Source organism: Gopherus flavomarginatus, chromosome 3, assembly GCF_025201925.1.
Source record: "Gopherus flavomarginatus isolate rGopFla2 chromosome 3, rGopFla2.mat.asm, whole genome shotgun sequence".
NCBI lineage: Eukaryota > Metazoa > Chordata > Testudines > Testudinidae > Gopherus > Gopherus flavomarginatus.
The window spans coordinates 305,388-322,150 of record NC_066619.1 but is presented as its reverse complement, the minus strand read 5'-3'; the positions used below and the strand labels follow the sequence as shown (position 1 = coordinate 322,150).

The 16,763-nt window shown below is 48.1% G+C and overlaps 1 protein-coding gene across 3 annotated transcripts in view; it reads right to left on the bottom strand.

The window, feature by feature from the left end:
* The window catches only part of CA9 (carbonic anhydrase 9), a 35,484-nt gene extending 30,542 nt beyond the window's left edge, over window positions 1-4,942 (bottom strand). For 2 of the 3 annotated variants that reach the window (XM_050943636.1, XM_050943638.1), the window contains exon 1: window positions 4,590-4,845. In XM_050943636.1, coding sequence (XP_050799593.1) covers window positions 4,590-4,692 — 103 coding nt within the window. In that variant the 5' untranslated portion in view covers window positions 4,693-4,845. Of the gene's footprint in view, window positions 1-4,589; window positions 4,846-4,866 lie in introns of those variants that run through there. The other variant, XM_050943637.1, reaches the window with a different exon arrangement.
* Window positions 4,943-16,763: the final 11,821 nt, after the last annotated feature.

Sequence of the window (16,763 nt, the reverse complement as noted above, 5' to 3'; positions counted from 1 at the left end):
CTCAGCCATGTTTAGAAATCTTGCTCTAGTGCAAACTTTTGTGACAGTCTCTGATCCGCAGCTGGCAGCTCGTGCTGCTGCAGGGAACATTCCTTGTGTTCCGGGGCGGTGGAGGGCACAGGTCCTGGTGCCTGGGAATTGAACCAATTCCCTACAGCGGCCTCTGTGCCTCTCTGGAGGAAGGTGACAGAGGGCTGGCAAGCCCCAATATACCTTTCCCATCCCCTGACAGCCACGGAGACCCCTACTCCTGCAGGTGTGATGATGAGGGAGATTGTACCAGCAGGGAAATGAGAGAGGGCACCAAGGCAAGACTGGGATGGAAGGTGACCAGGAATGGAGCTGGGAATGGACAGAGACAGGAATGGGGAGGGGAATGGACTAGGATGGCTGCAGTGGGACTAGGATGACCAGATGTCCTAATTTTATAGAGACAGTCCCAATTTTGGGGGCTTTTTCTTATATAGGCACCTGTTACCCCCCACCCTCTGTCCCAATTTTTTACACTTGCTATCTGGTCACCCTAAGTGGGACTGACATGGGGCTGGAGGGACGAGGGGAGGTGCAGAATGAGAAGGAGAGTGGGTAACAGAGGGAGACAGGGACAGAGGTCGTGGGGAGCCTCTCAGGGGGTGGGAGGAGTCAAGCCCTGGATGGAGTCTCGCTCTCCTTCTCCTTCCCCCAGGGAGATGCTATTTCTCCCCATCATTCTTGATAACAACCCTGCCCATTTTATCAGGGCCAAGGTCTTTGTGCCAGGCACAGGCTGGGTGGCTGCATGCCTGAGAGGTGAGGGGTTGGCAGGGAGGGCCCCAAGGGCTGGGGAGATGCACAGGAGCCTCTGGCCAGACACAGGGTGAGCCTGGTTGAGGAGCCCGCACTGGGGGGTGGGGGCAGGGAGCAGAGGAAAGCCCTGGCAGAGCTCATGCTGCCGGCACAGTCTGCTACAGTAACCACTGCTCAGCTGTGGGTACAGCCATCTCCTCTCCCCACAGCCAGGGGCCCTGCTCTGCAGCTTCTCAGCCCTGCTGCCTGGGGCCCATCCATTCTGCAGGGCATTTCTCGCACTCCAGCACTGAAATTTCAGACCAGCTGGCAGAGGCTCCAGGGAGGCAGGTCAGAGCTGACTCTCTCAAGCCATACTTCAGACAGGACCCTTTCGAGGAGGGCACCCCTTCCTCCCCAAAGATTGCTGCACTGTGTAACACAGAGCCCTGAGCCAACTCCCCTCCCAGAGACAGGAAGGGCACCTGGCAGGGCTTTCTCCTTTGCTGCAACAAAATCCAGTCCAGCTCAGCCCTGTCCTGCCCCATGGAGCAAGCGCTCAGATGGGGGAGCCCAGCTGACACCCTCTGGTTCCAGAGGTCCCAGGTAGGAGCGAGTCTCTGCCCCGACACACACTCTGCCCCCAAGATCTTAGCAGCAGATTTACAAGCACTCAGCTTGAAGCTCCCCCCTGTGCTAGCCATTGGAGCACACATTGTACCCAGAGCCCCAGCCCTGCCCCTCTGGCACCAATGGGCAGGTTCTTCCCACCATCACGTCCACAAACCACATTGCTTCAGTGCATCTCCTGGCACAGTAGGAGGAAATGACGCAACCTGAGGAGAGTAATCACTCCCCAGGACGCTGCCTGTGCAGATCCCTTGAGTGCTAGTGCAACCCCATAAAACTAAACCACATGCCACAGCTTCCCCTGAGTCACCTCAGCCCTGATGCAAGTAGCACTTCCAACCACCAGCATGTGCTAGGAGGCAAGAGGCAAGATGCAGAGACCCTGGAGCTGAAGCCTAGTCCAGCCACAGAGCTGGGTCCATGTGGGCATGGTTCTCCCAGCTCAGCACAACGTGTCTAACAGGGTGATGGAGGGCAGCACAGGGACCAGCTGGGAGAAGGGGGAGGTGCAATGGAGGGTCGGCGGGGGGCTGAGATGAGGTGGGGGTAATGAAGAGGTGAGGAAGGGGGGTGATACTGGAGTGAGACAGTGGCAAGGACAATGCCGGGAGTAATAGATACTGACTGCTCTGTGCCCATTGCTCAGTCTCTCGGCTCTCCAACTGCACTCACTGCTGTGTTCTCAATGGCACTGACTCCTCTAGAGCTGCTGCACTCTCTGAGCTCCCAGGAACCCCCTGAACATGGACAACACAACTGCAGCCTCACTCCTGTATCGACACCCCTGGGAACTTCCAGCAAGGAAACATGACAGCACCCCCCCCCCCAGCTATATTACAACACCGTGCCCCCTGCAGTACTGACACCTCTGCATCCCTAGTCCCTGGGCTCAGCAGCAGCCCTCTCAGCACCTGATCGGCACAGCAAAGACCCTTACCCTGAGCCAGAAAACATGCAAGACACAAGCCCAGCACCTAGAATGCAAACACACACTGGGCAGTGAGGGAGAACAAAGCCAAAACTGCGCCAGTCCCCTACACAGAACAATCACACTGGTACAGACATCACTGCAGCTACATGTGCAGAAATAGACAAACCCTCACCAAACACAGACTCAGTGTCCATGAACCAGGGGTGGGGACCAGGTGGCACAAAGCATAGGCCAAACTCACAGAGCAGTGACTGTCCAGCCAGTGGATAGAGAGAAAGAGAAACATTCTAGTCCAATGTCCCACAGCAACAGAACAAATGGAAGTTAGACTGCAACTATCAGGAATCCTAAGCAATATCTTACCAGAGTGAAGAACTGCTGGACCCTGGAGATGGAAAGAAACAGACCTACACTATGGAACCACCTGTCCTGGGGCAGGGATGGGCAGGAACAATAAATGGACCCAGGGACTCGAACCCCAAAGACATAAAGCCCTAACCTGGGCGAATCATATCCCCACCTCTGACAGAGACTGCAGGGGGCTGTTTCTTTCTTGCACTTTGCAGCACTTGTCTAGCCAGTCATGACAATCAAGTCTTACTGAACTGATGTGTGTGACAGTCACTGAGAGCCTCCTGCACTGAGACATGACCACAGCCCTTCTGCTCTATCACACCCTCCGGGCCTTGCACTGAGATGTGGTTGAATTTATTCTTCCATCAGAACAGAGTGTGACTGATGCTGTTTGGAAAAAAAAATCACTGCACTTTTCTCTCCTGCTCCCCAGGTGCCTCATCAATATCTCAGGTGATTCAGGCAGGTTCTGTGGTAGCCCAGCACTGCACTAAGGGGCCTTAGACGTGAGTGTGAAATGGCACCTAGCGGTAGCACTGCTCTGATCCTATTAGAGCAGTGTGTCTGAGCAAGCTCACAGCCAACAGACCAATGCTACAGATGAAAAGCTCCATAAACCAGCTCAGCATTGGAATATCCATGCAACTGTTTCAGGTCCATCCCCATATGCCTCCCCTTCCCCCCAGCACCTTATTGCCCATGTGACTGTGCCATCAATCTTGACAGCCTCGCTGTCCAGGCAGCTGTGCCTGGCCACCCCGTCTGAGTTGCTGACTGTACCAGTCACATGCCATCGCTTTCCCCTGAGTGTTAGAACTGTAACTGCCAAGTTGACATTAATCCCTTTGATCTGATGGAAAAAGGAATCCACGTGTGGAAAGGGGCTTGGGGCCCAGCGAGGAGAAAAGGGGGCAGCAGGAGATGGCTCAGGAGCTGTATGCAGAATGTAGGCAAGGTGAGCAGGAGAGGTGAGGGGTGTGTACATGGTGGGAAGAATGGGACCACATGCTATGCAGGATGTCAGCCTGTATGACTATCACGGTCCCTTGTGGCTTTAAGATCTATAAGTCTGTGCACATAAGGAGGGGACTAAGGTGAGGGAAAGGGGGCACAGAATCTATACATGGTGGGTGAGCAAAAGGGGGCACAGGAGCTATACACGGTGGGTGAGCAAAAGGGGGCACAGGAGCTATACACAGTGGGTGAGTGAAAGGGGGCACAGGATCTATACATGGGGGGAGTCATGGGGGGTGAGCCAAAGGGGGTGGAAGGTCTGTATGGCTGTGTACACTAATGCTTGCTTAATTGGCAGACTGGGCAGAGTGCCTGGCTGGGAGATGTTGCTGTGGTTACACCTGACCAAGCGATTCCAGTTTGTAGGTGTGCTGGGTTCTCCAGGGTCAATACAGCTGGCAACCTTCTCTGCACTGTGGTGCCATTTGTGGGTCATGTCCTCTTGTCAAGGTGAAGCTGGGATAAATTCCATCCCCACTGACTGAACTTTTGGTGGGAGTCCCCAGGGGCTTAGCTGCTGCTGTGATAGGTGCCCTGGCTGTGTGCGCTGGGTCCAGCCGATGCTGAGAGACAGGAAGCGGATCCAGGATTTGGGCTGGAGGCAGAAACTGAAGCACTGTCTGTGCAGGGGCATTCCTCCAGCAGAGCTTTCGTCGGCCAACATGCCCTCTCCAGCAGCCTAGCAGACAATTGCCCCATGACACAGACAGGACATGCTTCATTCAGCCTTCCTGGGATGTGTTAGAGAACCATCAGGGAGACACCAGCCAGCCCTGTAGGGAGCAGAATCAGCGCCAAGTACCCTGTGCCCCATCTCTCCCTAGAGTGAGTAGCCAGACACCAGCGGGCTGTGTGAGGCCAAGGGAACCAGAGACAGAGTCTGGGATTTACTCACCTTTCTTTTTGGAGTGAGAAGAGTCCTCTGAGCCATGTTCGTCCTCAGTCCAGCCCAGGGCAGCAAGCAGCAGGAGAGAGAGACCCAGCCTGGTGCAGCTCATCCTCCAACAAGTACCAGTTCAGTGGGACGGCCCCACTTCTCCACTACAGAGCCTGCCTCTGGCTGCCAGAGTAGCAGCGAGCTGTGCTGGGCGGCCGGAGCTGAACTGTGTCTACGTGAGAGGGAGAGAGAGAGAGCAGGAGTGGGAGGGGGCAGTGACTCACACAGCCTTTACCTTTTATAGAGACTGCAGGCAAAGTCTGCGGGGCAGGTGAAGGGTGAAATACATCCTGCATTGGGATCTTGCCTGAAGTTCAATGTCATTGCCAGCTGGGGGTCTGGGCTGGGACCAGGGTGTGCGTACGCGGAGCCTTAACATGGACTAGAGCCAAGGGACGCTCCCGGAGCTTGAATAGAGTTTCCTTTTCAGACAACCTACCAGCAAAGCAGCTCAAACACAGCTACAGCTCTTCTCCCATAGCAACAGGGCCTGGGACCGACCCTCCATTATCCCCATAACCACAGCTCCCCTCCCATAGCTAGGGGGCCTGGACCTGACCCTCCATTATCCCCATAACCACTGCTCCTCTCCCATAGCAAGTGGGCCTGGGACTGACCCTCTGTGAGCCCCATTACCACAGCTCCTCTCTCATAGCAAGGGGTCCTGGAACTGACCCTCCATTATCCCCATAACCGCAGCTCATCTCCCATAACAACGGGGCCTGGGACCAACCCCTCTGTGAGCCCCATAACCACAGCTCCTCTCCCATAGCAAGGGGGCCTGGACCTGACCCTCCATGAGCCCCGTAACCACTGCTCCTCTCCCATAGCAAAGGGGCCTGGGACCGACCCTTGATTATCCCCACAACCACAGCTCCCCTCCCATAGCTAGGGGGGCTGGACATGACCCCTCCATGAGCCCCATAACCGCTGCTCCTGTCCCATAGCAAGGGGGCCTGGGACCGACCCTCGATTATCCCCACAACCACAGCTCCCCTCCCATAGCTAGGGGGGCTGGACCTGACCCTCTGTGAGCCCCATAACCACTGCTCCTCTCCCATAACAACGGGGCCTGGGACCAACCCCTCTGTGAGCCCCATAACCACAGCTTCTCTGCCATAGCAACAGGGCCTGGGACTGACCCTCCATTATCCCCATAACCACTGCTCCTCTCCCATAGCAAGTGGGCCTGGGACCAACCCTCTGTGAGCCCCATAAACACAGCTCCCCTCCCCTGGCAATGGGACCTGAGAACTGACACCTCCATGAGCCCCAGAAGCACAGTGCCCTTCTCACAGCAGTGGGGTCAGGGGACAGATTCCTCCATGAGCCCCATAAACAGAACCAGTGACCCATCCACATCATTGTAGCTACAACTCCCACCCTTCCTATGACACAGAGGGCTCAGGAGCCCATGCCCCAAGGGGATGCCCTTTGATGGGAGTGTGAGGCCTGAGGCAGATATTGCCCTCATTCCACTGCTCATCAGAGCGAAGAACAATGCACAGGAGTTTACGTATCTAGAGAACAAAAGGAATCCTAACAGTGATCATGGTCCATAGCTAGATGGGCATGGTAGACCTGTCAATAATAATACAGAAAAGGCAGAAGTGTTTGGAAAATATTTCTGCTCTGTATTTGGGAAATAAACAGATGATGTGTTCATATCCTATTACATGATATGAAATATATTCCATTCCAATAGCAATCCAGGAGGATGTCAAAGAGCAACTACTACTGTTGGACATTTCTAAAGCAGCAGGTCCAGATAACTTGCATCCAAGAGTATTAAAGGAGCTGGCTGAGGAACTCACTGACCATTAATGTTCAGACCATTAACTCAAGGAGTTAATAGAAGAGGTATCTGAGCCTCTAGCTATTATCTTTGGGAAATCGTGGGAGACGGGGGAGATTCCAGAAGACTGGAAGAGGGCAAATATAGTGCCCATCTATAAAAAGGGAAATAAAAACAACCCAGGAAACTACAGACCAGTTAGTTTAACTTCTGTGCCAGGGAAGATAATGGAGCAGGTAATTAAAGAGATCATCTGCAAACACTTGGAAGGTGGTAAGGTGATAGGGAATAGCCAGCATGGATTTGTAAAGAACAAATCGTGTCAAACTAATCTGATAGCGTTCTTTGATAGGATAACGAGCCTTGTGGATAAGGGAGAAGCGGTGGATGTGATATACCTAGACTTTAGTAAGGCATTTGATACGGTCTCGCATGATATTCTTATAGATAAACTAGGAAAGTACAATTTAGATGGGGCTACTATAAGGTGGGTGCATAACTGGCTGGATAACCGTACTCAGAGAGTAGTTGTTAATGGCTCCCAATCCTGCTGGAAAGGTATAACAAGTGGGGTTCCGCAGGGGTCTGTTTTGGGACCTGTTCTGTTCAATATCTTCATCAACGATTTAGATGTTGGCATAGAAAGTATGCTTATTAAGTTTGCGGATGATACCAAACTGAGAGGGATTGCAACTGCTTTGGAGGACAGGGTCAAAATTCAAAATGATCTGGACAAATTGGAGAAATGGTCTGAGGTAAACAGGATGAAGTTCAATAAAGATAAATGCAAAGTGCTCCACTTAGGAAGGAACAATCAGTTTCACACATACAGAATGGGAAGAGACTGTCTAGGAAGGAGTATGGCAGAAAGAGATCTAGGGGTCATAGTAGACCACAAGCTTAATATGAGTCAACAGTGTGATACTGTTGCAAAAAAAGCAAACGTGATTCTTGGATGCATTAACAGGTGTGTTGTAAACAAGACATGAGAAGTCATTCTTCCGCTTTACTCTGCGCTGGTCAGGCCTCAGCTGGAGTATTGTGTCCAGTTCTGGGCACCGCATTTCAAGAAAGATGTGGAGAAATAGGAGAGGGTCCAGAGAAGAGCAACAAGAATGATTAAAAGGTCTTGAGAACATGACCTATGAAGGAAGGCTGAAGGAATTGGGTTTGTTTAGTTTGGAAAAGAGAAGACTGAGAGGGGACATGATAGCAGTTTTCAGGTATCTAAAAGGGTGTCATCAGGAGGAGGGAGTAAACTTGTTCACCTTAGCCTCCAATGATAGAACAAGAAGCAATGGGCTTAAACTGCAGCAAGGGAGATTTAGGTTGGACATTAGGAAAAAGTTCCTAACTGTCAGGGTAGTTAAACACTGGAATAGATTGCCTAGGGAAGTTGTGGAATCTCCATCTCTGGAGATATTTAAGAGTAGGTTAGATAAATGTCTATTAGGGATGGTCTAGACAATATTTGGTCCTGCCATGAGGGCAGGGGACTGGACTCAATGACCTCTCGAGGTCCCTTCCAGTCCTGGAGTCTATGAGTCTATGAGTAATGTTGATTTTTAATAAGTCTTGGAACACGGGAAAGTTCCAGAGGAGTGGAAAAAGCCTCTTGTTGTATCAACATTTAAAAAGGTAAACTGGGCAACCCAGATTACTTTAACCTGTCATCCTGACACTGATTTCGAGCAAAATCGTGGAATGGTTGGTATAAGACTTGATTAATAAGTAATTAAAGCAATGTAATATAATTAATGCCAAACAGCAGCTATTTTTGAGAACAGGTCTCATCAAAGTAACATAGTGGTTTTTGATGAGATCACAAGTTTGGTTGACAAAGCTCATAGTAATATTTAGATATCTGTGAGATACTTGACTTGGCACTGCAGGACATATTGATTAATAAACTACAGTGATATAAACTCAATATGGCATACATCTAATGGATTACAGACTGATTACACTGTAGGTCTCAGAATTTAATTATAAATGGGGCGTCATCATCAGAGTGGCTGTGTTTCTAATGGAGTCCTGCAAGGATCAGTTTTTGGCCTTACACTATTAAACATTTTTATCAATGACTTGGAAAAAAACCCAAAATTGTTACTGCTAGTGTTTGCAAGTGACAAAGATTGGGGAAGTGGTAAATTCTGAAGAAGATAGGTCACTGATGATACTGAGGGATCTTGATCACTTAGCAAATGGGACACAGGCAACAATATGCATTTAAATACGTTCAAATACAAGGGCATTGTCATAAACAGATAGCTAAGGGTTAATGTCTCTTTCACCTGAAGCACCTGACCAGAGGACCAATCAGGAAACCGGATTTTTTCAACTGTGGGTGGAGAGAATTTGGTGTCTGAGGTCTTTGTCTGTCTGCCTGCTGTCTCTGAGCTTTGGAGAAGTAGTTTTACTTTCTAATCTTCTGTTTCTAAGTGTAAGGACAAAGAGATCAGATAGTAAGTTATATGGTTTCTTTTCTTTAGTATTTGCATGAATATAAGTGCTGGAGTGTTTTGATTTGTATTCTTTTTGAATAAGGCTGTTTATTCAATATTTTTTTAAGCAATCGACCCTGTATTTTGTCACCTTAATACAGAGAGACCATTTGTATGTATTTTTTTTTCTTTTTATATAAAGCTTTCTTTTTAAAACCTGTTGGAGTCTCTCTTTACTTCAGGGAAATTGAGTCTGTACTCACCAGGGAATTGGTGGGAGGAAGAAATCAGGGGGAGATCTGTGTGTGTTGGATTTGCTAGCCTGATTTTGCATTCCCTCTGGGTGAAGAGGAAAGTGCTTTTGTTTCCAGGACTGGGAACAGAGAGGGGGAGTCACTCTGTTTGGATTCCCAGAGCTTGTGTCTGTGTATCTCTCCAGGAGCACCTGGAGGGGGGAAGGGAAAAAGGATTATTTCCCTTTGTTGTGAGACTCAAGGGATTTGGGTCTTGGGGTCCCCAGGGAAGGGTTTTCAGGGGGACCAGAGTGCCCCAAAACACTCTAATTTTTTGGGTGGTGGCAGCAAGTACCAGGTCCAAGCTGGTAACTAAGCTTGGAGGTTTTCATGCTAACCCCCATATTTTGGACGCTAAGGTCCAAATCTGGGACTAAGGTTACGATAGGCATACATATAGGAAGAAAGAATGTGCGACATAGTTACAGGCAGGGGAACCTCATCCAGGGAAGCAGTGACTCTGAAAAAGAGTTGGGGGTTCTGGGGGATAATCAGCAGCTCATGAGCTCCCAGTGAGGACCAAAAAGGCTACTGTGACCTCTGGATGTATAGAGAGGGAAACAGTGAGTAGGAGTAGAGAGGTTATAGCACATCTGTATTTGGCACTGGTTCGACCACTGCTGGACTCCTGTGTCCAGTTTTGGTGTCCACACTTCAAGAAGGCTGTGGGTACATTGGAAAGACCGTTAAGAGAAGAGCCATGAGAATGACTGACTCATGGGAAAACATGCTGTGATAAATGAAGGGAGTGGGGGGTAAACTCCCTTTATGGACACCCAGTCAGTTAGCTGTAAGATCCCTCTTAGTAGCTGTTCTCCACTTGCACTACCTGTAAAGGGTTAAAAAGTCTCACTGCTACGCCTAGGTTTAAAGATAGGCGTGGGCACCTGACCAAAAGAGACAGTGAGAAGGCTAGAACATTTTAAAATTGAGAAAAACTTCCCCTTTGTCTGTCTGTGGTTGTTCTCCCAGGGAGAGGGACAGAACAGAAACTATGCTGTACAAAGCTTGGGCCGGGTATGAAAAATCATCAGATCATACCTAGAAACTACTCATTTGAAACTCCCGATATGTAAGTAGATCAGGAAATGTCTAGGAAGACGCAATTAGGTCTATCTCTTATTTCTTTATGGCTTGTAGATTCCTCTGTGCTAACTCCGGGTGCTTTTGTTTTGCTCGTAACATTTAAACTGGACCTCAAGAAAGCTATTTTTGGTGCTTAATCCTTGTATTTGCTCTTTTAAAATCTAGCAATAGCCTGAGTGTTCAGATTTTTTAAAATAAAATTTACCTTTTTAAAGAACAGGATTGAAGTTCTGTGTCTTAAGAGGTTTGTGCACATGTTTTTTTTTATTAGCTGGTGGCAACAGATGATTTCTTTTTCAACTCTTCCCTGGGAGTGGGAGTGAAAGGGCTTGAGGGTACCCCACAGGAAGGAATTCCCAAGTAAGCCTTCCTAGTCTCTCAAAGGGACTCTGCACTTGGGTGGTGGCAGCATCTAACAATCCAAGGTCAGAGAGAAGCTGTAACCTTGGGAATTTAATACCAGCCTGGAGTGGCCAGTGTTAATTTTTAGAATCCTCATGACCCCCCACCTTCTGCACTTGAAGTGCTAGAGTGGAGAATCAGCCTTGACACATGCCATGTAGTGACATTCTTAAGGAGCTCAATGTATTTAACGTCTCAAAGAGATGAAGGGGTGATGATCACAACGTATAACTACATACATGCACATTAGCAGACAAGGGTGTAACTCAACACAACAGCAGGAAGTTAAAGGTAGATGAATTCAGACTAGAAATAAAGTGCAAATTTTTAACAGTGATAGTAATTAACTATTGGAACAATTTACCAAGGAATGTGGTGGATCATCCATCACTGGAGATTTTAAAATCAAGATGGGATGTTTTCCTAAAAAATATGCTCAAACTCCAGCACAGCTCTTGGCCTTGCTGCAGGTTTTAATACAGAGAAATTTTATGACCTGTGTTATGCAGGAGGTCAGGCTAGATGATCACAGTCTTAAAAGCCATGAATTCCCTAGCTAACCTCAGAGGCTATTCACTCACATTTGCAACAAGGCCTTGGAGCTGTTACTCAGTTCCCCAGACATGAATGGCGTTAGCGTCATATGCCTGGGAAGCAGGGCATGTTACTAGCCCCACTGTACAGATGGGGAAACAGGCACATGTTTCAGAAAGGACTTGCCCAAGGTCACAGAGTGGGTCAGTGGCAGAGCTGGAAATAGATTCCAGGTCTCCAGAGTCCCAGTTCTATGCCATAACCACAAGTTCCCCCCGCCAGGATGCTAGTCTGCTAAGCTCTGCTTGTGGCAGTCGCACCCTTCAACCCATAGGGAATGGTTGCTCAAAGAGCATGCAGAGTACCTCCCATCTCCCACATGCCATGCTCACATAGGCCCTGCTACCTCCTCTGCAGTTTAACATACAGGCCCGAGCCAGCTTGCCCTGCTGCTATGCCTGCCCTTAATGCAATGGGCTCTTTCTACCTTTGGGCACCCCTGTGCTGGGACTGCTTCTTCAGCCTGGCTCACTGTGCCAAGGAGTCTTGCTAAATAGGTCACATACTTGGCAGGATCAGTGTATCCCTCAGGTGACTGGCCCCATTCTGCAGCCATGTTCCTGGGCTGAACTCAGTCATCTGCCACCAGGTTGGGGTTGGAAGCAGGGGAGGACTGCTCATTGCTGGATTGTGCCAGGGGAACCCCGGGGAGCAGCTGCCAGACTGTGGAAAGGTGACACTTGCCCCAACTGTGAGTGGAGGGAGGGAGAGGCACACTCCTTGCAGAACAACCTCAGCTGAAAATTCCAGGCCTGCTCAGGCTGCAGAGTGCAGTAGCCCAGGCTTGGCCACAAACTGCTCAGCAAAGCCCCTGGCAAGTGTCCAAGCTCCTTGGTTGGGCAGCGAAGGAGCTGTCGCCCACTTGATGGCCTTCACCGGAGTGTACCTGCTGCCTCTTTCCAGAGCTGGTAGTGAGCACAGGTTATCCCTAATCCCCTTGTCTCCAGGCAAGTCGCACTCTTCTGTAGCTATAGCAGGGCTTGGCCCATCCCAAGAGACCTGCACCAGCCAGGACTTGCTGAGGGAATCTCTCTGTGTCCACGTGCGCTAGCCCTCGTACCCCTGGAGCTCTGGGTTGAACTGAGTGACACTCAGAATCTTCATCAGCCCCTCCTTCCAGCTCCTCAGCTGGGATACAGTGGGACATGTCTTCAGCCACTCCCCAGGGCCTGGCTTCATCACAGGAGACCTCCCATGCCAGGTAGATGAGCACAACACCTACATCCTACATCCTCTGCTAGGTAAGAGATTGAAATGCAGGACCTCCATGGTAATATTCTCTGAAATGCTTCCAGTTCCATGTGCAGGGCTGGTTAGATAGGCAGAACTGCAGAGTCTCAATGCATGGATGAGACAATGGTGTAGGGACGAGGGTTTTAGATTTATTAGGAACTAGGGAACGATTTGGGAAAGGGAGAGCCTACACAGGAAGGATGGGCTCCACCTAAACCAAAATGGAACCAGATTGCTGGCATGTAAAATTAAAAAGGCCTTAGAGCAGTTTTTAAACTAAGGACTGTGGGAAAGTCAACAGGTGCAGAGCATCTGATGAAGTGGGTTTTAGCCCATGAAAGCTTATACCCAAATAAATTTGTTAGTCTCTATGGCGCCACAAGTACTTATAATATTAGGATATATATACCTATCCCCTAGAACTGGAAGGGACCTTGAAAGGTCATTGAGTCCAGCCCCCTGCCTTCACTAGCAGGACCAACTACTGATTTTTGTTCCAGATCCCTAAGTGGTCCTCTCAAGGATTGAATGCATAACCCTGGGTTTAGCAGACCAATGCTCAAACCACTGAGCTATCCCTCCCCCCGTTGCTGTTTTTGCTGATACAGACTAACATGGCTACCACTCTGAAACCTGTGATTTGGACAGAAACATCCCTTAGGGGAGGATCTATTAATGGAGATTCTCTATGTCCTAGTAAGGAGGAGAGGATGGAAGATGATAAAATACAGCTAGGATCTGATGAGAAACAGTCAAATGAAAAAAAAGCCCCATTCAATTACATCATGTAATGGCAGACAGCTAAAAAGTGATAATTTTTTAAAGTGCTTATAAACAAACGCTAGTAGTCTAAATAATCAGATGCGTGAACTAGAGTGCCTTGTATTAAATGAAGATATTGATATAACAGGCATCACAGAAATGTGGTGGAATGAAGATAATCAATGGGACACAGTAATACCAGGGTACAAAATATATCATAAGGACAGAACAGGTTGTGCTGGTGGGGGAGTGGCATTATATGTGAAAGAAAGTGTAGAATCAAATGAAGTAAAAATCTTAAATGAACCAAACTGTACCACAGAATCTCTATGGATAGTAATTCCACACTCTAATAATAAGAAAATAGCAGTAGGGATATACTACCGACCCCCTGATCAGGATGGTGATAGTTATTGGGAAATGCTTAGGGAGATTAGAGAGGCTATTAAAATAAACGCAACAATAATAGGCAATTTCATATCCCCATATTGACTGGGTAGATGTCACCTCAGGACAGGATGCTGAGATAAAGTTTCTGACACCTTAAATGACTGCTTCTTGGAGCAGCTAGTCCTGGAACCCACAAGAGGAGCGGCAATTCTTGATTTGGTCCTATGTGGAGCTCAGGATCTGGTCCAAGAGGTGAATATAGCTGGACTACTTGGTAATAGTGACCATAATATAATTAAATTCAACATCTGTGTGGCAGGGAAAACACCACAGCAGCCCAACACAGTAGCATTTAATTTCAGAAAGGGGGACTACACAAAAGTGAGGAAGTTAGTTAAACAGAAATGAAAAGGTTCAGTGCCAAAAGTGAAATCCTTGCAAGCTTCATGGAAACTTTTTAAAGACACCATAAAAGAGGCTCAACTTAAATATGTACCCAAATTAAAAAGCACAGTAAGAGAAACAAAAATTGCCACCGTGGCTAAACAACAAAGTAAAAAAAGCAGTGGGAGGCAAAAAGATATCTTTTAAAAATTGGAAGTTAAATCCTATTGGTGACCCCTTTCACAAAGCAAGCCGGAGTGCAAACCCTCTTATGAATTAAAAACTCTCTTTTTATATTTAACACTATTATAAATGCTGAAGTGCAATGTGGTCTGGGCTGGAGGCTGACAGCTTGTCACCCCCCATGTAATAACCTTGTGACCCCCTCAGGAGTCATGACCCCCAGTTTGAGAACCCGGCTATTGAGGAAAATAGAAAGGAGCATAAACTCTGGCAAGTAAGGTGTAAAAATATAATGAGGAAGGCCAAAAAGAATTTGAAGAACAGATAGCCAAAGACTCAAAAAGAATAGCAAAATATAAATAAAAATTAAGTACATCAGAAGCAGAAAGCCTGCTAAACAACCAGAGGGGCCACTGGACGATCAAGGTGCTTAAAGAGCATAGCAGGACAATAAGGCCATTGCAGAGAAACTAAATGAATTCTTTGCATCGGCCTTTATGACTTTGAGGGAGATTCCCAAACTTGAAGCATTCTTTTTAGGTGACAAATCTGAGGAAATGTCCAAGATTGAGGTATCATTAGAGGAAGTGTTGGAACAAATTGATAAACTAAACAGAAATAAGCAACCAGGACCAGATGGTATCACCCAAGAGTTCTGAAGGAACACAAATGTGAAATTGCAGACCTACTAACTCTAGTTTGTAACCTATCATTTAAATCAGCTTCTGTACCAGATGACAGGAGGATAGCTAATGTGATGCCAATTTTTTAAAAAGGCTCCAGAGGTGATCCTGGCAATTACAGGCCGGTAAGCCTAACTTCAGTACTGGGCAAAATGGCTGAAACTATAGTAAAGAATGGAATTGTCAGACACATAGATGAAGACAATTTATTGGGGGAAGAGTCAATATGGTTTTTGTAAAAGGAAATCATGCATCAGCGATCTACTGGAATTCTTTGAGGGGGGTCAACAAGCATGTGGACGAGGGTGACCAAGTGGATATAGTGTACTTAGATTTTCAGAAAGCCTTTGACAAAGTCCTTCAACAAAGGCGCTTAAGCAAAGTAAGCAGTCATGGGATACGAGGGAAGGTCCTCTCTTGGATCAGTGACTGATTAAAAGACAGGAAACAAAGAGTTGGAATAAATGGTCAGTTTTCAGAATGGAGAGAGGTAAATAGTGGTGTCCCCCAGGGGTCTGTATTGGGACCAATGGAGTTCAATATATTAATAAATGACCTGGAAAAAGGAATAAACAGTGAGGCGGCAACATTTGCAGCTGATACAAAACTACTCAAGGTAGTTAAGTCCAAAGTAGACTGTGAAGAGCTACAAAGGGATCTCACAAACCTGGCTGACTGGGCAAGAAAATGGCAGATGAAATTCAAAGTTGATAAATGCAAAGTAATGCACATTGGAAAACATAATCCCAACTAGCCATATAAAATGATGGGGGCTAAATTAGCTGTTACCACTCAAGAAAGATCTTGGAGTCCTTGTGGGTAGTTCTCTGGAAACATTCACTCAATGTGCAATGGCAGTTAAAAAAGCTAATAGAATGCTGGGAATCATTAAGAAAGTGAGAGATACTGTATATACTCGATCTTAAGCCAGTTTGTTTATCAGCAGACCCCTCACCCCAATATGAATAAGTAAAAATGGAAAATTTTTATGACCCATTCATAAACCAACCCTATAATTCAGGGGTCAGCAAACTTTGGCTCCTGGGCCGCCAGGATAAGCTGCTAGTGGGCCACGATGGTTTGTTTACCTTGAGCGTCCGTAGGCACAGAGGTAAACCTAAGTAAACAAAGTGTCCTGGCGCGCCAGCTGCTTACCCTGATGGGCCGGGACAGCAACTGGTGGAGAAATTTTTTGTGGGAGAAGCTGGGAGTCAGGAGAGTAACCCCTGTGACCACCCCCCACATGACCCCACCCCTAGCCTGGACCCCCACTCTCTCCCCAGCCCATCCCTTCCCACCTTATCTGGGGATGTCCAGGGGAGGATGTCTCTGGCCTGGCTGGAGCTGCTCCGGCAGGCCGGGTGGCACGACTGCAGCATGTTCCAGCAGGCTGGGCCGGGCGGTGCAGCCACAGCCTGCTCTGGGGGGCGGGGGCAAGCGGCATGGCTGCAGCCTGCCAGCCCCAGAGCTGCCGCTGCTTTGGAGGCTGGGGGAGAGCAGCATAGCCAGAACTGGAGAGACTCTGGCCCCCACTCTTTCCTTCTGGCTCTGCTGGCTGTGCTGCCTCTCCTTGCTCCCTCTGTTGAGGGGATGGGCTGTGTCCCACCTCTCCCTCTCTATACCTGTTCACAAGCCGACCCCCTTCTCTGGTGCTTCCCTTTTTTACTAAAAGATTTTGGCTTATGAATGAGTATATACAGTAATAAGACAGAAAATATCATTGCTTCTCTATCAATCCATAGTACTTTAATACTGTGTGCAGATGTGGTCATGTGACGAACTGGGAAAGTTCATAATGTTTTCTCTGAATACTGTGTGTGCCTCAGTTTCCGCTATGCAGTTCTTAAGTATCTAGGTGGTGAGAGAATGGGGTGTGATTGTTG